Source organism: Sceloporus occidentalis, unplaced genomic scaffold, assembly GCF_023333645.1.
Source record: "Sceloporus occidentalis isolate IW3139 unplaced genomic scaffold, rSceOcc1.0.p SCAF_2, whole genome shotgun sequence".
In the NCBI taxonomy this organism is placed as follows: Eukaryota; Metazoa; Chordata; class Lepidosauria; order Squamata; family Phrynosomatidae; genus Sceloporus; species Sceloporus occidentalis.
The window spans coordinates 171,974,253-172,000,385 of NW_028316982.1; the positions used below are offsets into that span (position 1 = coordinate 171,974,253).

Genomic DNA, 26,133 nt, shown 5'->3' on the forward strand with positions numbered 1-26,133 from the left:
AGGAAGAGCAGGAGGATGCAGCAGAAGGAGGAAGAAGAGGAAGAGGAGATGGGGGCAGCAGGAGGAGGAAGAGGAGGGAGGAAGAGCAGGAGGAGGAAGAGGAGATGGGGTAGCAGGAGGAGGAAGAGGAGGGAGGAAGAGCAGGAGGAGGCAGCAGAAGGAGGAAGAAGAGGAAGAGGAGATGGGGCACCAGGACGAGGAAGAGGAGAGAGGAAGAGCGGGAGGAGGAAGAGGAGAAGGTGGTGAGTGGCCAGAGGCCACATGGGTTTTTTGTTTTATTTTGCATTCTTTTTAATTGCTAACAAGTCTCCCTGCTTTGACAATGATAGTGTGATGATGATGATGATATTGATGATGACGATGATGATATAAGCCAGCTTGAGAGGCATGGAGGCACTGTTTCTGAAGCCAAGAGAGTGTCACCTTCCAAAGTGTGTTTTGTGTGCTTTTAATGCTAACAAGTCTCCCTTGCTTTGACAATGATAGTGTGGTGGTGATGATGATGATGATGATGATGATGATGATGATGATGATGATAATGAAAATGATAATGATGAGTCAGCTTGAGAGGCATGCACGCACTGTTTCTGAAGCCAAGAGAGTGTGACTTTCCAAAGTGCCTTTTCTGTGTGTTTTTGGTTCTTTAATGGTGATATTGATATTAGAAAGCCTCTGAGGGAAGGCCAATGTAAATTGCTGTGATTTTTACAAACCCATGCGCAGTGAAGAAAAACCAAAGTCCCTTGACCAAGTACACACTTCTGAGAAGTACACTTGGTCCAAGAACGGTGAAACCACCTTGACATGTTCAATATGCATAGCCATGTTAAACCATGCTAAGTGTTAAACCCAAGGGGTTTGGTTATGGAATAAGCCTCTGAAATATGCAAGAGGCCATGTTAAGTAAAGCCATGTGAAATGCAGAACTGTGCTGTTGTGTGTGTTTTGGAATGCAGGTTGGGGGTGTTTGTCCAGAAAGGGACCGAGGAGGAGAGGGCGGGCACACGCCTCCTCCTCCTTGCAGGGCTTCGGTGGAGGCTCCGCCCCCAGAGGGTGGCTCTGCCCCAGAGGGTGGAAGCTCCGCCCCCAGCATGCAGCCCCGCCCCAGAGGGTGGAAGCTCCACCCCCGGCTTCGGCCCCCCGACTTGTCTGAGGATCACCAACCCGGCCTCCGGCTCCAAAAGGTTGCCTACCCCTGCCCTAGGAATTAGCCCCACTGAACTTGATGGGATTTACTTTTGAGCTGATGTGTATAAAACTATAAGTAAAATACCAATTTCCACAAATCATTAGCAAATACAGTGGACCCTTGTTATACGCTGGGGTTTGGTCCCAAGATTCCCCCGTGGATAACAAAATCCATGGATGCTCAAGTCCTATTAAATATAATGACATAGCAAAATGGTGTCCCTGATAAAAAATAGAAAATCAAGGTTTGTTATTTGAAATTTATACCTTTTTTTTAAACATTTTCAAACCGTGGATGCTTGAATCCATGTATAAAAAATCCATGTATAAGGAGGGACAACTCTATTAGTTTTTTTTAACGGTGCACATAACACACACACACACACACACACAAGTCCAGTTGGGTTTTAGTCAAATTACTTATGTCCAACAAATTCTGTTGGGTTAAAGGCAGAAAAATATAGCAGCAAATTGAAAGGAGAAATAGTTAATGCAAAATCTTTATCTTGTTATTTGAAATAAAGTTGAACTTTTTATAATAATGTTAAAACAAGAACCCATATTTTCTTTAAAAAACAAATCTGATGCCCAGAGGGAACAGGGTTGGGATTTTGTTTGTTTTTGGGTTTGTTTTTGTTCTGGTCTGCTATTGTCTTCCTCTTATTTTCTTTCTTGCGATGGATTTGGCTGTTCCTTTCCAGGCAATATAAAGTTTGTGTTTTGAGATTTTGTTTTGTTTTTTGAATATCTAAGAAAAATATTGTGTTCATATGTTGAGATCTATAGTGTCTCCTTTGGTTTGCCATCAGATATTACTTGGGGGAAAAACCTGATTTGTCAAGAAAGCTGAGTGATGAAATCAGTACTAGCAATAAATTAAAATGCCATTTTACTTATATGATACTAATACCCCTTTAAAACAACCATGCATCTAATTCTGTGCAAACCCATAATAATTCCTTTCTGCAGGGCAGATTTTTTTTTCTCATAAAATATTTCTAGCGAAAATGAAGGGAAATTAACAATGCCGTGTTTTACCACCAATTTATTTCCTGCCAGTGGATAAAATATGAGTTTTCATTATATATGAAGGGTTCCAATTTGTTCACATGTTGGTTAGTAATATCTTACTCTTCTCCTTAAAATGCCAGATGATTGTTTTTGTATTTTCCTAGCTACATACACTGCAATAGCACAGGGGGCATTTGTGTGAATTTACAAGGGAGGAAGAAAAGGGAAAATGAGATGCTTTGATCTACATAAATCACTGTAACCCACCTACCACTGTATCTGCAACGGCTGTGTGCACTGGCAAAAATGGTAGCTTACACTTGAGGGCATGCAAACACTAGGCTTTGGGGTGACAAAGAGGAACCCCATGGCCTGTTACAGACAGCCAAAATAAAGCTGCTTCGAGTCACAGTGGAGGTATGGTGTTTCAATGATGCATGCGTCCTAAGAGTCCAGAAGTTGCACCAAAGCCACGCTCCAGCCCTAAGGACTGGAGCGTGGCTTTGGTGTGGCTTCTGGACTCTTAGGATGCATGCATCATTGAAACACACTACCTCCACTGTGACTCGAAGCAGCTTTATTTTGGCTGTCTGTAACAGGCCCATAAGTCCCAGTTCAGGGCATTTAATGTTTGCAAATCATTCAGGATATCTAATTACTGTGCACAGTGGTCTTCCTACCCATGTAGCAATAATGACTAGGTGCATGACAGCAGCCATGAGTAAAAACTGTGGGTCATCCTGGTTCAGTTACAAAAGCAGTTGCTGAATTGGGCTACATGACATACCATACAGTAATGGCCAGCAATAAGATGGCAACACAGTGCAGCCTTGGGCAATGGAGACACCCATCACTATTTCTAAGAGCAATAGAGAGGCTATGTTCAGTCCTGGCAGCTGCACCTATAGAGTCTTAACTGCTTATGCTATCATGTTAACTCCCTGATTGGCTGAGTCGTTCACTCATGTCCTCTGAAGAGCATTTACTTCAACCAGCCAGAACTAGACTGTAAACTGTCTCCCAGAGAACATCTTCATCAGCCGGCCCTAAACGGTGGAATGACCTGTTGGGAGAGATGTGACCCTCTGGAATTCTCTGCCCATTGAGCTCCGCTCGGCCACCTCCCTGGCCCACTTTAAAAAGGGGCTTAAAACTTTCCTGTTTAGGTCAGCATTCCCTGACACATGCCCCAACTAGCTCTCCCCCCCCCCCCCCGCCCCATGCCAGCAGTGGCAAGCTGGTTAGATTGTTTTAATTTTTATTGTACTGATGTATTTTAACTTTAACTGTATACTTTGTTATGGTATGTATGTTTTATAATGTTGTACACCGCCCTGATTATATAGAAGGGCGGTATAGAAATAAAATTTTTATTATTATTTATTATATGCTGTCTGAATTTAAAAGAGTATCTATGACCAATCGTTTCCAGTATGACTATCTAGTCAATTTTAAACTATTAATTTTAAATTGAGATATTTTAATTTTATGCTGGTTGATTTAATGTGTCCTATGTTTATGTGTTTTAACTTTCTGTGCTTAAATGGTTTTATGTGTTTCAGTCTGCCCTGTACTCTGTCTTGAGCCTTGGGAAGAGGTAGATAAGACAGAATTTCATCATCATCGTCATCATTATCATTATTATAAAATTACTAGTGTGATGTAAGAGCAGTGATTTCCAAACTTTGGTTTCCAGATGCTTTTCACTTTAGCTCCCAGAATTCTTGCCTGTTAGCCAAACTGGCTTCTGGAAGTTGAAATCCACAACAGCTGGAGAATCTGGGTACTGCTGGATTAGAGTGTTGTAGAGTTCAGGAGAACCAGATTCAAGTCCCCATGAACCATGAAAAGGTAGGTACGTGCCATATAAATGCAACTAAAGCATCATAAAACAATTCATTAATAATGTGATGTTGGAGTGGCAGCATATTGTGGCAGTATTTCGAAGTTCAACAATATGTGGATTTTTTTTTAAGAAGGTTGCTTCTTGAAAGCCAACTTTTCAAACTGCAAACTGTGCCTTATGAGAAATTACTACAGAACTCATATGCAATCTGTAATACTGGCTTTTATTACAAGGTTGTTAGAAGAGCTGCTGAGCAAATGTCTATGTTATTTGAAAAATCTGTATAAATATGAAGTATTGTTATTTCATTGCTTATCTTAAAAAGTAACAATACAGTATCAGGGAACATTTACGAACAGACCCCCCCCCCCCAAAAAAAAAATTCATTCACTGACATATTTTTCTCCCAAATCTTTCAACTGGGACATACGTCAGGCCTTAAGTATATTACTTCATTATTCATTTCCTGCTGTTCCATTTTTGCTGCTGCAAAGAAAATAGCAAACCCAAATATATGTGTCATTCTGACAAACAAAAATGAACAAAACAAAAACAAAGCATGTTAGATAATCATTTAAATAGTAACAAATGCATATGAGATAATTTTATTTAATTTTATGTGATAAATTTATCTGTACTATTATACCCACTGATCCGATTTACATTCTGATGATGTAGCCCGACTGTTTTCAAGCAAACCCAGGTATTTAAAACTCTGCCTATGCCCCCTCCATCTCTGTTTCAAATTATAGCCCTAGTTATAGGGCTGAGAACAAGAAATTGCTTAAGATTTAATGTCTCATTGAAGAGTGAGTGCATATTCTGGAAGAAATATGAATTTACCAGGGACAGACTATGGTCTCCTTCACATTTGTTCCAAGAACTGCATGTTTGACAGCACAATCTTCTGTCTGGCCCTTATGTTTAGGTAACTTCTGAACAAGATTGTATCATGAGTCATGTTTAATTAACAGAATTTGAAATTAACAGAACTAGGAATTTAATCTATTAAATTTAATTTAATTCTGCATTACAGCTCCAAGAATTAGGGATTTTAGCTTGAAAAAGTAAATTATTGTAGCTGGTAATGTACTTACTATTGCTATTGCTAATGTCATACTGATGCTGTATATATGCCAAAGATACTTTAGACGTAATTCCCAAACATGCAATAGCAAGTACAGTTTATCAGTGCACTTAAGCACTCCCTAAAGTGGTTTACAATGTGTCTAAGCTAATTGCCCCCAACAATTTGGGTACTCATTTGAGTGACCTCAGAAGGATGTAAGCCTGAGTCAAGCTTGAGCCCTTTCGCTGGTATTGAACTCACAACCTTGTGGTTTGTGAGTGAGTGGCTGCAGTACAGGCATTTAAGCACTATGCCACCATGATTCATTTTTGCTGTTTATTCAGTGGTAAAGACAACTAGGATTGCATCCTTTGATAATCAGAGGATCAGAATCTGCAATGTAAGAGTAATACCTCATTCTTTAGAAAATGACTCAACCAGTTATACCCTGTGCATTTCTCTTAGTAAGAATAAACTCATGCTTAATTAATTTATTGGTGAGGCAATAAACACCGTAGGTGAAATCACTGATCAGTCATGAAATTTATTAGGAGACTGTTGGGCAGTCAATTTCTCCAAGATTAACATTCCTTGCAAGATTGCTGTGGTGATCATATGGGAAGAGATCTAAGGTCCAAAACACACGGCAGAAATAATTTAGTTTGAGGCCACTTTTAACTGCCCTGGCTCAATGCTGGGGAATTCTGGGAACTGTAGTTTTGTGAGACATTTAACTGTCTCTGTCAGAGAGCTCTGGTGCCAGAATAAACTACAGTTTCTATGATTCCCTAGCATTGAGCCAGGGCAGTTAAAGAGGTCTCAAACTGGATTGAGGCAGCGGCAAGAGGGGTGGGGCAGAGCAACCGATTCATTTGGCCAGTGTGGACATATCCAGAGAGAGTATTTTGGGGGGGTACTTCTTTTTGCTAACACTAGCAGTAAAGTACAGTCGGCCGCCGGGATCCATAGACTTGTCATCTGTGAATTCAAGCATCAGCGGACAGCAAGCTCGTGTTGTCCCCAATGGTGGTGCATACACGTGCACATGCTGCCACTGAAATTCCATTGTTCTTAATGGTGTTGTAGCTGCATGCACATGCAGCAATTGGGAACAACAGAACTTGAGCATCTATGGATTTTGGTATCTGCGGGAGGGTCTGGGAAAGATCCCCCACGGATACCAAGGACCAACTGTATTCTCAGAGTTAGCATGCTATCCAGTTTTTATTCCACATGCAGTTCTGCAAAGCAAGAAGGGTTGTGCAACAAATTGCACAAGCTTTTGTAAATTCAATTAAAGTGGAAGAATTCATGGTTGTGTGGCCTTGGGTGAGTGATGCTCTCTCAGCCTCAGAGGATGACACTGGCAAACTCCCCCCCCCCCCCCGAATGAATATTGCTAAGAAAACCTCATAATTGGTTCACCTTGGGGTCACCATAAACTGGAAATGACACGACGGCACACAACAACAACAACAGCAACAAACATTCAATTGGGCTTAGGCTGAAGATTTTGCCTCTCTCTTTTGATTCGCAATGTTAATAGCATTACTAGATGAAATAAGGAACAGGGCTCCTGTCCCTTTAATGTTTGTGCTGAAGAGGACATTACAGTAGGTGACACACAACACCTGTTGAAATTCCCTCTTCTACCCAACAAATAGAAGGACAGAAGGCCCGTCCCTTATCTCACCTGCCAACCCTACATATCATTACCATGCTGAAATACACAGAATCAACATTTTAAGCACTCAGGCCCTATCCCATCAACATACATGCCTATAGTAATCTGGCAAATATTATGTTAAATTTAAGGTCTATCATTTTTATTCCCAGAAGCATAAGAGTAGTATTATTTCATCTATGTACTGCATGAATATTGGTCACAAATCATGTGACTCAGAGTTTTATTTCTGTATCAGATCTTCATAAAGAAAGCCTATGGTTACATATTCTCGTGTTTGGCATGAAGTCAGGGATGGGCAAATCCCCTGAGGAAAATCTGACTAAGACCACAATAAAACTCTTTACGCTTTCCTAGAAATCCCTCAATTTCTCTCTCTCTGTATGGAGCTTTGGCTTCATTTTCATCTCTTCAGCAAGCTGATTCTGGCTGCCATCCACCATCCACCCAAGCTGTTGCCATTGTATTGAAATCTGCTTGATCCTACCAGTTTCAGTGAGATAAGGTTTTAATTATAGATACCCCTATAGAAAGTTATCATAAGCTATAGGATCTGTTTCAGTGTAATGCAGTTAGGACAGGTGTAACACACTGCAAACAGGCAGCTAAGAGTCACACTGCCTAAATAAGATTACACCCTGAAGTATTAGAGGGCTGCTCACATTACTCTGCAAATGTTTACAACTTTTTATGTTTTATTTAGAGATGACCTTTCCATGTTATCATATCTTTTAAACACTTCACTTAAAAACTCCACATTCTAAAAAGGAATGATCTTCATACAAGAGTTGTACTAATTTGTTTTATTCGTATTTATTCCAACATTTTAATATTTTAGAGAAATATTTTCAGTGGAAGTTTTGGTAAGGCAGTAAAATGAACCAAACTGCTAAGAGGATTTTTTTTAAAGCACAGCCTTAATTTATACACATTCTTCTGAGAAAGCCATGGTCCCAAGTAAATTCAAAGCCCCAACATACCTGTGTTTGAAGAAGCAGATGAGTATCAGTTGAAGCTGAAGCAAATTCTGTGGGTTTCAGTTTTCACATTGAACTTGTTCTTCTGGGCAAAGTAAATCATTTTTCTTCTAAATCACTAAGTACACTATGTAAAATATCACACCCCCACTTCCCCAAAAGCAGAACTGTTTTCCAGCTTGAATGAAATTAAACTAGAATGGTCTGTTTCTAGCTTGGCCTATAAACCTTGGATTGCATCCCACAATGTTCTCCTGCTAGCATAATTGACCTTTCAGCAGAATGGAAAGAAGGGAATGGAGACTTTGTCCCTCTATTATCCCTCATTCCTTCAGACTTCCATATAGAGGCCTGGGGGACTTCTGGGTCAGATTGTGAGCTCCCATTATGAGTAATTTCCCACTATTATATGTGGAAGTGGCATGCAAAAAGCTTTCATGTAATAAGGAAAGTGGTCCTTTAAATGTATACCATGTTGTTTCCCCCCCCCCCCCCCCAATACATCTAGGACTATACAAAACTTCAGATGAACCCCTATGTGCAAGCTATCATAACAAAATTAATATGTACAAATAGTGAACTGCACGAACAGCCTCACCTTTCTAATTCCTGTTCATAGCCACATAGCCCGAAAAACCCACAAAAAACATGGATGACAGCCTTGAAAGCCTTCGACTTCACCCTGTTCATTCCATTTTCCTTCAGTCCTTTTTGAGATTCAGTCCTTTGGGGATTAAAACAATTTTTTTTAAAAAAAAATAGTCTAGACTAAGTGCAGGATTCTTGGTTGTTCAGGGCCCCTTCACCTGCCCCAGAGTTTTGCTTTGTTTTATTAAAAGGTGCACCTTCATCTTTACAAACCTGTCTACTGCAATCAATTCTATTTATTGGTACAATTTTGGGGAGAAAGGAAAATATTTTGAGAATCTTTTGTTCCATGTGCTGTTATTTACACTGAAATGTATGCAGTCCAATTGCAGTCAGCCCTTCTTATACACAGATTTTTTATACACAGATTCAAGCATCCATGGTTTGAAAATGTTCAAAAAAGGTATAAATTTCAAATATCAAACCTTGATTTCCCATTTTTATAAGGGACACCATTTTGCTATGTCATTATATTTAATGGGACTTGAGCATCCACGGATTTCATTATAAATGGGGGATCTTGGAACCAAACCCTAGCGTATAACAAGGGTCCACTGTACTAGAATCTTCCATGTAGGAAAAGTTCAGAACCAATGAAGATGTGAACCAGAATGAAAATAAAACTGGCAACATTTTGCAAAGAAAAATGACTGAATGCATTTAATGTTCAAGCAAGACATTTGTTCTCTATTGTTTATGGTTTGTGAATGTAGCATATCAACTATACTAGCAAATTTAGTGTATATAATATATGTACAAAACAGACATGAAAATGTTCTGTTACTGATTTTATACATTAGAAGCAGTCTATTGGCTTAGTGCTAGAGAAGAAAAATGGTAACATCACAGAAACAAAAGCATGATATACCATGCAGTCACAATAGCAAGCGCTAGAAATAAAATTTGGATAAAATATTAATATATATGCATAGAATGCAAATATATATTATATTAGTCATGTCATAAGAATGTTTTGTAATGGGAATGCATTTTCCTTAAAAACAGACAAACAATAAACACAGCTAGACTGTCCTCTGTTAAAACAACTAAACTCAGGTGTCTTCTAGATTATCAATGGAATAGTAATCTTTAAAGAAACATTTAAGATCAGCAGTTTGTATCTTTGTTACAATTATTTTTATTTAAAAGTTTCATGATACGGTCAAGTTGGATTCTAGGAGTAATGCATATTCTTTACTACTGACCTATTTAGTCTATTCCCACCCCTTCCTGGCCAGAGTTTTGTGCTCAGTAATCAGATTTGCAAATTAAACTCATGCTGATCTTCCAGTGATTATTCACAAAACAAAGCACACTAAGCACAATTTACGCAGGTGAGGAAAGTCATGTGCTATGACACATTTCAGCACTTGAGGGGACCCCTCTCTAAATATTATGATATTTGTGTCATCTAGTTTGACCATATAATAACTAATTTCTTATTCTACAGAAGTCATTCAGTTTGCCTGCTTCCTTCCAAAACTTCTTGCAACATATAGGGTTCTAGCCCTTTGAAAACAGACAACAGTTACATCAAGGCAGAGGAGAATGAAATTATTAATATTAATTTATTTAATAATGTTTATCAATATTATTATTAATTTAATATTAATATTCTTCTCAGTGTGACTTTCCTCAGTTTATAGTAGCCCTGCATAGAAGGTGCTTTATTAACTTTGGTTAAGACACATATAACTTGGAAACATCAGTGTTAAAGCTGATGTATTAATGGTAATTTGAAAATTAATTCATTGATGCTAATAGCTTTAGTAAAAATTATTAATATAGTTAATTACATTAAGCATTAGTAATACATTAGTAACATGTTATCTTTAAATAAAAACAACAATTAAAATTACTATAAATAGCCAAAAATGACCAAGCCTCTCCAAAATTGCCTCCCCAAGGCAACAAATAATGTTAAGCTTAATTTACTACTCAACCTGTTAGTGTCATTGTTGCTTTTAAAACAGTTAAAATAATAATGTTTTAATGTTTTAAACAAGTGCTAAAATAATTAAGAAATGATTTTTTAACAAATTACTTCCATCAGCCATTTAATTTCAAACTGTATTACTGTAGCAATAGGTAACTGGGGTTTCCCCTCACCAAAACAGAAAATGTACTTGGAAAAGCTCAGAATAAAATATTACATTGTGCACTGAAGTGTGGAGTGCTTATAATAAATCACCCCTTTTACATTTTAAGTGGAACCTTACATTGGATATTAAAGTCCTATGAACACTAAACAAACCCATACCTTGAATAACATTTAAGTTACTAAAACAGAGGAAATGTGATTCATGAAAATGATGTCAATTTAAGGAAAGTAGCATTATCTATGACATTATAAAATAAAAATCATGATCAATATGGCCCAGTGATTGTTAACCTGACATCAAATATAAATTACTTAAAAAACAAACCTTACCAGTGCAGTTGTATCAGTTAATGAGCAGAATAAATGAAAGGTTTTTGCAAACAATATCACAGAATGCTAAGAATATGGAACAGAGATCTGACAATTGTTTGGTGGTCTTATACAACACTTAGCTTTCTTTAAGTTTAATATATTCAGAACAATTGTCTCTCCATTTTAAAAAAAGTTCATTAATGTGCATTGTGTGTTAAATTGTCTATTATCATCCAGAGAGAGAGAGAGAGAGAGAGTATACTTATATATAGTGTATATGTGTATGCACAATGGGTATAATACACATTCTTTCACAATATATGTACACACGTAAACAGGATTTTAAATATATATATATATATGTATATATTATATTATATATATATATAGTGCAAAAGTTCTTATGTACAGATACAAAATAACAGGCAGAGTAGTATTTTGCTTGTTGAAGTCTTTAGTTAAAAAAGTAGAAGTCAGTTTAGTTGACATAGTATAGCCAGTAGATTAAGTTGAAAAGAGAAAATGTGAATGGAAACACCATTCGTGACCATCTGTCTATGGCGTTCACATCTGTTAGGTCAGGAATTTTTATCTTTAGCTGTGATGACCTTCTCCGTAAATGACTCTTCTTGGTATGGGTGCCAGTTCTGTCCAATGTACGCCTTCCAAGATTTTCCCGATGTGAGCTCTGTTTTCTGTACTGGATACCTGAGTTGTCAAATGATATTGTTGAATTCTGAGGATCAGTAACACTTGTAGTGACCTCGTTGCTTGCAACTTCATTGTGAATCTCAAGGGATGTTAGCAAAATATTCCCATGCATATCCACCTAGTTAGAAACAAATTCATGATGATATCTTAACATTATTTTAATACACAAAAATGCATAACAATATTTCATAATCAGAAAATGAAATATAGCCCATAGACATGCAATTAGGCCTTACAGAAATTAAGGACTGAAACAGACAGGCAGATGAGGATGGTTTCCAGCTGCTCTGGGGGTGTGGCATTTACATGATGCATGCCCCAGAACTCCTGGAAGCCACCGTGGGGATGCGCTGGGGACACCTAAGGCTTTCCCACTTCTGTTCTGCTTTTACTTGGGGCTGTGGCAGGAGGTTGCCCTCCAGGGCAATCAGGCTGGGAGTGGCTTTTGGCCGCTCCTTCCTGCCCATCTGCTTCACCCCCAAGTAAGGTGTTAATAAGGATTAGGCATTGGTCCAATAGTATGAGTGTAAAACAATTTAAAGAGGAAGATCTAATCTTAGGAGCGGAGCTGACAGATGCAAAGGCCTGGATCAGCTCCAGCCAGAAGCGGGTCCGAACTGTCTTGACCCCACAGCCAGCTCTAAAGGTGGGTTGTGGATGCAGGGCCCACTCGGTGCCAGGTATGAGTTGGGTTTTCCAAGCTTCTTTTTGCTCCAGTCTTAAAGGCAGGAGTGCGGCTTCAGGCCACTTTGGAGGCATGTGTCATTTGAATACCACATCTCCAAAGTGGCCAAAAGCCACTTCATTTGGCCCATCTGTTCAGGCCTTAGTGTAGAGTACACACTCTGAAATAACTTGTTAATATCAACTAACCTAAGACCTGTTCATTTAATGTGTTGAGTCTAGGTAGGATTAACATTGCAGCACACCCTCCAGTTCATTCCAAAATTTGCTGTATTTCTTCTATTTAGCCAATCAGCCAGGCCCTTCTCCAGAATACTACAGTACTACCTATAAAGTAGTATGTGTGTCACTGATTTAAAGAATATTTCCCTTTTCTGTACCTGACATGACATGTGGTTATCTTTTTCTTTTTTTTCAGCAACCAGCACTGATTGAGCTCACTATTACAAGCATGATCACTATTTAATGTGTTTGTAAAAATAAGAAGTGCTGCCTAATGTTGGAAGTAGAAAATAAGATTCAAAGCATCTTTCTTATCATTCTTTATTTTGGACTTTAGGGTGATGGGATGTGCAGTCCTCCAGATTGTTGGATAATAACTCTGTGCTGCTAGCCAATGGCTATGTGACTAGAGCTAATGGGAGCTACAGATCAAGAGTATCTGGAGTGCCACCCATTCACCAGCCTTGCTCTACATATGCAACATAAAATTGCTGTAAGGAGTATAAATGAGACATTTTGAAGTAGAGTTGCCAGAATATCAATACAATAGCAAGTACATTTCTATACCACTTATCAGTGCACTTAAGCACTTCCTAAGCAGTTTACAATGTGTAAGCTAATTGCACCCAACAATCTGGGTACTAATTTTAGTGACCTCGGAAGAATGCAAGCCTGAGTTGAGCTTGAGCCCTTGGCTGGTATTGAACTTGAAACCTTGCGGTTTTGTAAGTGATTGGTTGCAGTACAGGCATTTAACCACTGCGCCACCAGGGCTCCTAAAGATGAATGCAAGATGGGACTCTTTTAGCTTTAATGTTTAGAAGTTTCAGTCTCCTATAAAGTTCCATCAGACATTTCCACCTGACAGAACTTTATAGTAATTTGCTGCCTGTTTTACTGAACCCTTTCCTGTCTTGTTATGTATTATTTATATGTATTATGCTATTATTTCTTAGATTGTATGCCATGGGCAGGTTTACTCTTATCTATTTTATTGTTTGTATGTACAGTGCTGTGCAAATCTACAGTGCTATACAAATAAAGCATAATAATAATAATAATAATAATAATAATAATAATAATATAGGTCTTTCTGATGCAGGAACTGCTACCTATTGTATCTATAGGAGTTTGTCCCATATCCACCCTACTTTAAAGAGTGTATAGGAATGCTTCTTTCTATTATTGTTATTTCAGTCCTCATTATTAATATAAAACTATTTTCCATTAAATTGTTTAAATGAAGACCCTATTTCTGAGCTTAATTATAGGTTGAGCTTCAGCTATTCATCAACTGCAATCTGTTCCAGATGTCTCAATATTGTCCTAAGAACAAAGAAAGACCAAAGGGCCATCTGCTGCAACACACTGCTTCCCAGTTTATTTGTTTAATCCTCCAAGGAGGTTTCCAAGCAGGATTTGAAGGCAACATCATTCTCCTTCTATTGTTCTCAAAACATGCTGCATTTCATCTTAAGAGTTAATATACAGCCATCAGAACCTGTTACCACTGCATGCCAAAGCTTAAAAAACCTAGGCACAGCATAATTTTATTTGGAATACAACAGCAGCTCTCCCACTACTTCCCTTAGAATCATAGAATCATAGAGTTGGAAGAGACCGCAAGGGCCATCCAGTCCAACCCCCTGCCATGCAGGAAATCTCAATCAAAGCATCCCCGACAGATGGCCATCCAGCCTCTGTTTAAAGACCTCTAAGGAAGGAGACTCTACCACACTCCGAGGGAGTGAGTTTCACTGTCAAACAGCCTTTGGTGTCAGGAAGTTTCTCCTAATGTTGAAGTGGAATCTCTTTTCCTGTAGCTTGCATCCATTGTTCCGGGTCCTGTTCTCTGGAGCAGCAGAAAACAAGCTAGCTCCCTCCTCAATGTGACATCCCTTGAAGCATTTAAACATGGCTATCATATCACCTCTTAATCTTCTCTTCTCCAGGCGAAACATCCCCAGCTCCCTAAGTTCCCTTTATTCAAATCAGTTTGGTTAACTAACGAAATGGGACACTATATCCAATGTGTGATGACCATCAGGAATGGTTCAGAAATAGAAACATTTAATATACAGTGGCCCCTTTCTATATGTAGGGGCTCTGTTCTGGACACCCCCCACCCCACGTATAGGAAAACGTGTAAGGTTAAATCCTTTTATTTGCTATGGCAGCATTGTGCTCCATGGGTTGTTCAAATCTGCATAGGGCAAGCCCACATATGGCGTGGGTACACTGTACTCAGTGTAGTTAATGGGGTGCAGGGGGAAGCTCTAACTGCCTCAGAATGTTATTCTGCTTTCTCCTTTGAAAAGAACAGCAGCACATGGCTGGAGAACAAATCTACCTTGACCTCTGAAGCAAATTAATTGAACGTTTTGGTATTGTATTCAAAATTACTTTTGCTATAATTCTATATAGCAGATCCTTTAGGGAATTCATTATTGTGTTATATCTCATTCAAAAAAGTTACCACATGAAGGATGCTGAGTGGCTACTACTGCTCAATAACTGGCAGAGTAATCAGTATCATCTTTTCTTACCTCCCCAGTTCCCAGACGGAGGAACATACACCACAGTGTTCTTCTGACTCATTACAAGGAACATCCCATCCATTTCTCCATATCACCATCCCACCCCCACTTGCCTAGGTGCATATATAATAAATACACTGTGTTTGCCTAATCTAAATGTAAAATTGTAGTTCATTTAGAAATAAAATCAGAGTTCATAATCAGTGTTTCAATTGAGTGTGAGAGTTCAACTAAGGACAAAATCTACTTGCTCCTTAATGTTCCTAAAATGTAATTACAGCCAATGCTATATTTAAAAGAAGTGGCTCTTGAAAATCTCAGCTGGAGTTCTGCATTTACTAGAAATTGATCTTGCTGTGTTATACAAAGTGAGTATGTGACAGAGATGTCAGTGAAACAGACGTTAGGTGCCAACTTCATCTTACTGACATTGATAAAATTCCAATTGATTTTTTACAGGCCCAGATCTTAAAACAAATGGATTTAGCAGATACTGAACAAGGCATTATGTGATCATTTCAGCCGTAAACCAGTTTCTAAAGCATTTTTAAATTGTGATGATTTTAGAAAGCCTGATTTACTGGCTTGTAATTCATTTCGGGTAAGGCTGCCGTTTATCACCCTATCTGTTTAACCTGGATACTAAACACATTATACACAAAGCTGGATTAGACTCTGAAGAAGGAGATGTGAAAATTGGGGAAGAGGCATCAACAATTTAAGATACAAAAGATGACACCGTATTACTAGCAGACAATACCAAAGACTTGGAATGACTGCTGAAAAAAACTCAAGGAATCAAGTGCAAATGCAAGTTTACAGTTGAACATTAAGAAAACAAAAATAATAACCACAGATAGTTTATACAACTTTAAAGTAGACAATGAAGACATTAAGAAAGTAAAAGATTTCCTATGGCTTAGATCAGACATTAATCAAAATTGAAACTGCAGTCAAGAAATCAGAAGAAGGCTAGGAGTGAGCTATGAATGACTTAGACAAGATCCTCAAGTGTAAAGATGTATTATTCAATACCAGGATCAAGATTGTCCATGCGATTGTACTTCCAGTTTCTATGTATGACTGTGAAAACTGGACAGTAAAGAAAGCTGGGCAGTGAAGGAAGCTGACTGGGAGAGAATCAACCCATCTGAGTTCTGCCGATATCCTAGACTGCCAAGACAAATAAATGGGCTCTACAGCAAATCAGGCCTGAATGTTCCCTAAAGGTCAAGATGAATAAAGTGTGCCTATTTAAAGTATAATAGGCACACTTTATTCATCTTGACCTATCTTGACATATCATGAGAAGACAAGATTCACTAGTAAAGTTAATATTGCTAGGCAAGGTGGAAGGCAGTAGAGAAAGAGGAAGACCACATTACAAGTGGATAGACTCTATCAAGCATGCCACAGCCCTGAGTCTGGAAGACCTGGGCATGGTTGTTCATGATAGGGTGACTTTGAGATCTCTCATTTATAGAGTCACCATAAGTCAATCTCAAATTAATGGGAGTTAACAACAACAATTCATGTTGCCTAAATTAGTCTATTCCCATTTAACTCTATGCCATTCATATTATGGGGCACTTTGATGATTCAAGACTTGCACTTCACAAAATGTAAAGGGTACTCTGCACAATTTGGATAAAGTTATACCTAACATTTCACCATCCTTGCTTTATTACACCATCTTATTTTAATCTATTTTGGTCCCTAACATTACTTTAAATGGCACTTGAACTTAGAACAAGAGCTCTGAGGTAGTAAAATAGGAGCATCTAGAGCTCTCATGTGATCTTTATCATCAAATGTAGAGCTTGGAATATTAGGTTTGAAAATTAATGTGCTACTGTTAAATGTTATGAAGCAGGTTAATTCATCGCCCTGGTGTTCATAACTGAAACTATATAAGAAAATAAACTAGCATTAATTAACTCATTACTTAAAATTAGTTTCAGATACAGATCATAGAGAATGGCATGAAACTTGTCATGGATTCTTTTCAATTTGTATAGCCCAAGGATGAAACTCACTGGGTGACCTTGGGCAAGTCACACTCTCTCAGCTTCAGGGGAAGGCAATGCCAAATCTCCTCTGAACAAATCTTGCCAAAAAAACCCATGGTAGCTTCAGCTTAGGTTCACCATAAGTCCCAAATGACTTGAAGGCACACAATACAGAGACAAGGATTGGACAAGATCTTTGGAGAAGTCAGAGGCACTATATGTCTGCTAGAGCCTTGATCTTGTTGGCTCATTAAAAGGGGCAGAAGGAGACTTGTCAAGTGAGTAAAGGAAGTTGTCAATTCTCTAGGCAGGGTTCCAATAGGCTTAAAGGAGGCAACTGTAAAACTTCTGTTTAAAAAAGCCTTTCCTGAATCTTTCCATAATGGATAACTGTTGGCTAGTGTCTGGCTTTTGGAAAGGTATTAAAATGTGTAGTAGCTTCCCAGCTTCATGAGTTCTGGATTGAAATGGTTTATTCAGATCCATTTCAGAGTTTGGTTTCAAATCTTGTTAAGGAAGAAATAGCTTTTGTCACGTTGGAAGCATCTTCAGCAGGAACTGGATGGGGGAGTGTGTCTCTGTTGGTTCTACTGGCCCTCTTGGCAGCTTACGATACCATCAATCGTGTTATCATCCTATACCACCCTACTACCAGTGTGGTGTAGTGGTTTGAGCACTGGACTCTGACCCTGGACACCTGGGTTCAAATCCTTGTTCAACCACAGAAACCCACTGGATGACCTTGGGCTAGTCACATAATCTCAGCCTCAGAGGACGGCAACGCAAACCCCTCTGAAGAAACTTGGCAAGAAAATCCCATTACAGACTTGCCTTAGGGTCTCTGTAAATCAGAAATGACTTAAAGGCACACAACAACCACCATCTTGCTAGGATGAGACTTAAAGGCACTATGTTATAAAGGCTCTAATGGAGAAATAAGCTTAGAATGTGGTACTGGGGGATTCCTGTTCACCTCCATAGTCATTCACTAGTGGAATCCCCAAGGCTCTGTTTTGTCTTCAGTGCTACTCAATGTCTATGCAGAACAGCTGAGACACCTTGTCCAGATATTACAGTTTGGTACCATCAGTATGCTACTTTTCACCAAGCTTCAGTGAAGCTGTGCTGGTTTTAACTGAGCATCTGGCATTGGTGATGTATTGGATGAGAGCAAATAAATTGCAGCTTAATAAAAACAAGTCAGGAATGCTCCTGGGCAGTTGGAAGGCAGATCAAGGGATAGGGATTCATCTTGTACTGGATGAGGTTACACTTCTCTCCCCAAGATACAGGTTTGCAGTTTGGGTATATTCCTCAATTCAACTTTAATAAACATGGGGGCCCAGGTTTATGTGGTGATCAAAAGTGCTTCTGCAGACTTAATCCTAGTGCACCAACTTCCTCCATTCCTGAAGATGCCCGATCTTGTCATACATCCACTGTGACACTTCCTAAATAGTGACATCCTATTTAGATTACTGTACTGTACTGTACTGTATTATATTTATGTATTTATTTTTACCCTGCCTTTCTCCCAAAGTGGGACCTAAGGTGGCTAACATACATAAAACACAACAGTTAAAATTGTACAATTAAAATAATAAAAATATAAAAATTAGAAATATAAAATTTAAAACATACAAAGTTAAACTTAACAATCCAAGACCATCCCTCTCATCACCCAATAAAACCAAGCCTGCCAGATCTCAAAAGGTCCGTTTAAACAAAAATGTCTTTGCCTGCTTGCGGAAGGCCAGCAGTGAGGGGGCCAGCCTAGTCTTCCATGGAAGGGCATTCCAAAGGTGGGAGCAGCGACTGAAAAGACTCTCTCTCGTGTCCTCACCAGGTGAGCCTGGGATGGTTGTGGGACCAAGAGAAAGCCTTCTCCTGAGGATCTTAGGGCTCTAGGTGGTTTGCATGGTGAGATATGGTCTCTCAAATAGTCTGGATCTAAGCCATGTAGTGCTTTATAGGTCATGACCAGCACTTTGAATTGTGCTCGGAAATGAACTGGTAGCCAGTGAAGCTGTTTCAATAGATTCTCTGTAACTGGTTATAGTTTCAATACCCTCTCTGTAACTGGCTCCGATCAGCATTCTAGCCACAGCATTTTGCTGAAATTTCTGAACAGTTTCCAAAGGCAACACCACATAGAGCGGGTTAATGTACTCTACATGGGGCTACTTTTGAAATGAGTTCAGAAACTTTGAAAAAAGAGTGTTTTTACAAAAAACTGCAGTAAGAGAGTTAATGGGCTGGTACCATGGGTGGTAAAACTGGTTTGTTTTAACAGTCCCACTGGCTGCTAGTCTGTTTTCAAGCACAATTCAAATTGCTGGTTATGATATATAAAACCCTATACCGTTTAGGGCCAGGTTATCTGCCACACCTTATCTCCATATATGAGCCTGCTCAGGCCCTAAAATCCTCCAGAGAGTATCACATTGACAGGTATGATTGATGTGGATATGAGGCCTGTCCCTATGTGCCTGTCCCTAGGCTCAGAAACTTCCTCCCAAAAAGCTAGAATGACCCCCTCCTTGTAGCTCTTCTGTTGGCAGGCAAAGACTTTATTCTGACCAGATTTTGAAAGAAAGGGCTTTTAAGAGAGTTCTGTACTGTTTTTATTGCTTTAACTTGACAAGGTTTTTTAAAACCTTGCTTTTAAATCATTTTAACTGTATATTTCAAATTGTTTTTTAAAATGTTGGTGTATCTTAATTCCATTTTAATGTTACTCATTTAAGTGTTTTAACTTTATTGTATTTTAATTTGTGAGCTGCCTTGAGTCCCAGTTTTGGTTAAAATGTGGGTTATCCAATTGTTAAGAGGAGGAGGAAGAGGGGCAGTGGCAGTTGTGGTTAGAAGACTGTCCGAACATACGAAGTGGACTACTAGACCTGGGAAATGATTGGTCTTTGAAAAATAGCTAATGAAATACTATTTGTCACAGTGTGCCATTTGGCTTGAGGAGGAAAGCCTTCTAGATTAAAATAGTCAAGTAACAATTAGCATGCTTGAAAACCTGTTATTTAGTCTATCATCCTGCAGTTCTGACCTGTCCCATCAATGCTAAGGTAAGACTTATCTGAGCAGCTACAACAGATAATTATCCAGTCTATCTTTGGAATCTCTGAGGATGGAAATTTCATAACTTCCTCATTTTAAATCTAAATAATGCAACAGGGTAAGAGTTGCTCAGCAAGTGTCCCTCTCTGATCCTATTCCCTCAAGGAGAGGTATCGAGAATAGATTTGTTTGTTCTTTTCTTGTTTAATTTCTACATTGTCCCTTTCCTGTTTAATTTGTTCAGGCCATTGTATTAATGATATTGTTTTCTCCTTTTCTTAATGGGTGTAATATAATCATCTTGTTATATGCTTATATACTTTGCCAAGTTTGGGCTTAGAAGCAGAATGATGCAAGACTGATTATTGTGAAAAAGACAGGGGGAGGAGGAGGGAAACTCTAAGAATTAACCCTTCTGGATGTTCAACCCCCTTTAAGGTGTACTCCAGAGTGATCCATACTACCTCATCCCATTGGTATTTTTTTTTCCACGCTCAAATTTAGAAGTTTCTTTGTACTTATTTTTTTAAAAAAATAAATAGCAACAGTCTGATTCCATTTGGTTGAGGTGGAACCCATCCCTTTTGTATAAATATTATCTATGCCTGAGTGTCCCCCTGTGCCAGTCATATTGAAACCCCTCTTCCTTAGATCATCACCTCATCCTTACACTAAGCCTCCCAGCTTCAATGATATAGGTAGTTAGTTTAACTATCACACTTAGGCATTATGGTTCTCAGTCAAGAAACCCTGAGAGATAAACATCTAATAAAGTATCAGGTGCAATTCCAAAGAGTTACTGTAGCAGTCACATTAGTTTTAGAATCACAGGATCATAGAGTTGGAAGAGACCACAAGGGCCATCCAGTCCAACCCCCTGTCATGCGGGAACTCACAATCAAAGCACGCCCGAGAGATGGCCATCCAGCCTCTGTTTAAAGAAGGAGACTCTACCACACTCCGAGAAAGTGTGTTCCACTGTTGAACAGCTCTTACTGTCAGGAGGTTCTTCCCAGTGTTTAGGTGGAATCTCTTTTCCTGTAGCTTGCATCCATTGTTTCGTGTTCTGGTCTCTGGAGCAGTAGAAAACAAGCTTGCTCCATCCTCAATGTGATATCCCTTCGAATGCTTAAACAGGGCTATCATATCACCTCTTAAACATCTCTTCTTGAGGCTAAACACACCCAGCTCCCTCTTTCCTCATAGGCATGGTTTCCAGACCCTTCACCATTTTGATGGGCCTTGCCTGGACATGGTCCAACTTGTCAACATCTTTTTTGAATTGTGGTGCCCAGAATGATTCTATGATTCTATGAATGGACATAGTATTCCAGGTGAGGCCTGACCAAAGCAGAATAGAGTGGAACCCTGAAACATGCAATAATACAAGAAGGCAGGAGCAACAGGAATTCCCATCAGTCACTCCAAGAACAGTGATGAATGCCACTCTCAGACCTCCTCAGAAGGAAGTGTCACAGTACCAATAAGTACCAATGGGAAATTTTCTGTGAGGCATCTGAATAAGTAAGAAATGTGTGAACTGTTCCCTAGCAAGGGTGGGGTCATGACTGATGTCTATGAGTATGAACTGATGGCCACTGCTGAAGATGCACATAGGTTCACACAGCAGTGCTTGTTAAAGCTACCTTATAGATTTCTGCCAGAGGGGCCTTAACAGAAGGTGCTGCTTAAATTGGTTAAATGTTTGATGTTAGTAGAAGAAAATGTACAAACCTAGATATAGTACACATTTAACAAAAAAAAGTGGTCATAATCCATAGGGATCACCTCTCACTTTATTATTTGTATTTAGTATTTTATTTAATTAATATATTTTCTTAAAATATTTATATCCTGTCCTATATTCAAGGATCTCCACTTTTATCTCATTGACACTGGACTTGGGGTCACAAAATGTACCTAGTATTTACAGGATCATCTTGATAAGCTTTCTAAATAAAATCTCTCCTATACTTGTACAGCCCTGCTTAGGCTTTAAAAGACAATTCTCTGATCTCCCCCCCACTACTATCCGATGAACATCAGTTATGACTGCTCAGGGTGGTGACTTGTAATAATAAAGCTAGCAAAAACAAATAAACAAACAAAAGGAATATAAGGACTACATTCAAAGATTTCTTTGGATCTTTAAACTTTTGCCTCTTTTAGTCTTTTCTTCTCCACAGCAGAAAGAGTGATAAGCTATATGCTTGCAGTAAAATGTAAGATTTCCAATGTCTTACTAGAACAGTTTTCTTGATCTATACTAGTCAAATATAATTCCATTAACATCATAGCTTGTTGAATTAAATTGCAAGCTTGTTGAATTAAATGGCAAGCTTCAGAAAGGAAAGACTAATATTTGCACCACACCACCAATTTCCCCTACAAATAACAAATCAGGAAATGAATTTTTTCTATTGTTGCTAATGAATAGATGGATATTTTGTTTTTGTAGCAGACATAAATACAATACCCAAAAATAACTGAAAAATTTTGCATTTTTCCTACTTTTGCCTGCTATGAAAGACAGGTTATGCCATCCAGTTGTGACTGGGCTCTACGAGGTATTTTTCCTTTTTGTCTAAAATATCATATGGCAGTTATAGTTTATACTAAACAAAAGTGCTTCCACACTGAATTAATTAGTTCTCTGTCCCAGAAGCATGCCAAAGGTAGTTCAGACAATAGAATTTATATCAAGTGACCTCAAAAAATGAGAAGATTCAATGTCTGTGTATCCCTTTGCTAGTATAATTTACTTACTGTATAATGCTAATGTTTCTGAATCTACAGCCTCCTAGAAGTATGTTTTGCATCAATTCTACACATTTTCACTCCAATCCTTTCCCTACTCACTGTGTTCTATGTGTCCTATATTACTAAGATTTTATATACTCTAGAAATAATGCAGTTGACACCACATTAAGTGCTGTAGCTTCATCCTTTTACAAGGCCTTTAGGTTTCTCTGCCAAAGAATGGTGGTGCCTCAAGAACCTACATATCTCAGAATTCTATAGACTTGAACCTCTGGCATTTAAAGTGGTTTCAAACTGCATTATTTCTATAATATAAATGCACTCTGAGTGTATATTTATAAAAAGTGATGGATGCAAATGTACATAAGCCTGTAATGCAGCCCAGCATGCAATATTAAATGCATTTAATTCTGAACAAACAAGACATACTTATAGACAATGTGAAGACCTACCCGGTTGCTTTCAAATTTAGAGCGGTCGTTGTTTGCTTTGGCTGTCTTTTCAGCAAGTTTCTTCTGCCTTTGAGGGCCTTTCCCAAAGAAGATGTAGTTAACAAAGGCATATTCAAGTAAGGCCAAGAAGACAAATACAAAGCAGCCCATAAGATACATGTCAATGGCTTTGACGTAGGGAATTTTGGGCAAAGTCTCTCGGAGGTGAGTGTTGATAGTTGTCATAGTAAGTACAGTTGTAATACCTAAAAAAGGGGAGAAAGGCAAATATATTAAGATCTTCTATGCATTACTCTTCTAATTTATTCTGAAAGCTATTATTTTTTTAACTGTGAAGGAGTTGGATGAAACTGACATATGGGCATCTAAATTATTTTGTTTGTTTCATATTGTATCTTTTCCTCTAAAACATTCTTGAGTATTAGCACAGGCTGAAGGTATTACAGAATACAGTACATGCTGAAGCTCACAATGGTGTTTTATCCATGATTTCTTGAATGTCTGATAACTATTAAGATCAGTATGAAATGGCATGAGGATAAACAAAATGTAGAATAAGGTAAATATCTTTTATTAGGACCACTAAAATGTTACAATAGTATGAACTGAAGAATTTGTGTCCCAAATGGCTATGCATGACATACCATAAAACTGATTTTGCTGAACTAAAATAACATCAAAATTGTGATATGTGAAGCCCCTTAGAAGGGCTTAAGTGGTTCTCAACCTTCCTAATGTCTCAACCCTTTAATACAGTTCTTCATGTTGTGGTGACCCCCAACCATAGAGGAGCGGTGTCTTGGTTCCTAAGACCTTGTGAAAGGGTTGTTTGACCTCCAAAGTGGCTGCGACCCACAGGTTGAGAACTGCTGGCTTAATTTGATACATAGGCAAACTGAAAAGGAATTCCATTTAAAATTCATTGAACAGATAGACTGGCAACAGCCCCGTGGTTTTCAGTCTGAGTTTCTGGAACTCCTTAGAAAATAGTTATCATTGGTTCAAAATGCACAGGCCAAATAAAACGACTTCTGGCTGCTTTGGGAGCATGGGGTTTACATAACGTCCACCCCAAAGTAGCTGGAAGTCGCTCCAAGGCTCTGCTCAGGCTGCAAGAGCCAGACCTTTCAGGAGCACATTAGATCCACTCCTGCTGGCAGCTCCATGGGACTGTGGTGGTGACCTACTTTGGAAGAAGGTCATGTAGTTACTGTGGTCCTGGCAAAATTGGGGCCAGAACAGCCAGAGGCCACTCCTTCGTGGCTCTCTGCTTTGGCCCATTGTTGTCTCAATAAAAAAAATGTAAAAGGGGAACAAACCTCTTTGAAAGACAGCTTGCCCACCACTACAATTTCTCCCCTCAGATGTGCTTCCAATTTGAGAGTGCTGAAGTGTGCTGTTGGGTGGTAGACATGTTGGTATAGAAAGGGTTATTTGAAATGAGAAAGTCTAGATAATAATGATGTCACCAGCATTTTCTGTGTATGTGAAAAAAATGGACTGTGTACAAATTGGGGGGGGGCAATCAAACACTTTAAAGTTCCATAGTAAGGAATGGTTCTTAACCACAATGATCTTAATCTAAGTTTCCCCAACTTTCTAAACATAGCTAGCAAGAAGAAATCCATAAAGAACTTGGGAGAAGAAAAGGAGGCAGAGAACCATTTTTATTCCTGTCTTCATTATATCCTTCCAAGAATTCAATAATTAAAGCAGTCTTTGAGTTCCTAAAATTTTTTCAAGTTCAACAGAAAAGCTTCAAGAGGTAACACAATTTGGCTTTATTCTGGGCAATTCAGAAAATATAAAGGCTGTTACACAAATGAAGAATGAGTATATGGCTGAGTTGTTCTAAGATGTAATTATCTTTGTACAACTAATATTGGACACTATCACGCTACAATCGCTGGCAACCTATATGCACTATGACACATGCAATGTCCCACTTATCTTCATTCCATACCAAGAGCAACTCTTGCAGCTGATGCATCATAATTGATCCAGAATGACACCCATGACAAAATAGTAATCAGTATTGAGGGCATGTAGGTCTGGAGTATAAAATATCCAATATTCCTCTTCAACTTAAAACTGAGTGACAGTCTTGGATAGGCACCTGTCAGAAAGGGAGGTAAATCCACAGTTCTAATTAATTTTTTTCTCAAGTATAAACTAATAGGACAGAATATTTTCACTTCAACAAAAACACATTTGATAGACTGTTTTGATATCTGTTAAACGAAGAGATATTCTACCACATTCACTTTCAATTAATGCATATTATTCAGAAATCTATTATTCTTGTGTGTGGATCAGTCATTCTTTTGGAAGTGTGCAGATAATAAAAAGGTAAAATTATCTTTCAATTTTTAAACATTTATTTATTACTTCTATTTTTCAAACAACTAAGAAATACATTATCTAGACATTGTACTTTTTTAAAAAAATACACCAATAGTGTGATAAAATATAAGAATCTCAAAATTCAACAATACAAGACCACTATGAAGCAAAAAGTTATGTTTGATCAATACACATTCATCTGTTACTTTATTTCTTAATTAGCACGATTAATACTAAACAGTCATTCATGTAAAAATTTAATCAGGAGAATTCTGACTGAGAATTTGGCTCAGATCACAGTATTCACATTATGCAGCTGCTCCTGCATAAATACTGATTGCTGTACCAATTCAAACAATTTCTGTCTTTTAATTAAATTTTGATTCTGTAATCATTTATACATTTGTCACCTCTCCTCCCAAACTGCCAATTCTGCACATGCTATTTCTGGCACTATCTTTAGGTAGTTGGGTGAGACACATTTAATGTGTAAATTTACAGCGCTATATA

General features: G+C 38.3%; 1 protein-coding gene across 2 annotated transcripts in view; it reads right to left on the reverse strand.

Moving 5' to 3' along the window:
* Positions 1-7,704: 7,704 nt before the first annotated feature.
* Positions 7,705-26,133, reverse strand: part of LOC149319334 (gamma-aminobutyric acid receptor subunit beta-3) — a 290,532-nt gene continuing 272,103 nt past the window's right edge. For both annotated transcript variants that reach the window (XM_089511497.1, XM_089511498.1), the window contains 3 exons: positions 25,244-25,396; positions 23,281-23,525; positions 7,705-11,665 (listed from right to left, as the gene is read on the reverse strand). In XM_089511497.1, coding sequence (XP_089367623.1) covers positions 11,315-11,665; positions 23,281-23,525; positions 25,244-25,396 — 749 coding nt within the window. In that variant the 3' untranslated portion in view covers positions 7,705-11,314. The remainder of the gene's footprint in view (positions 11,666-23,280; positions 23,526-25,243; positions 25,397-26,133) is intronic.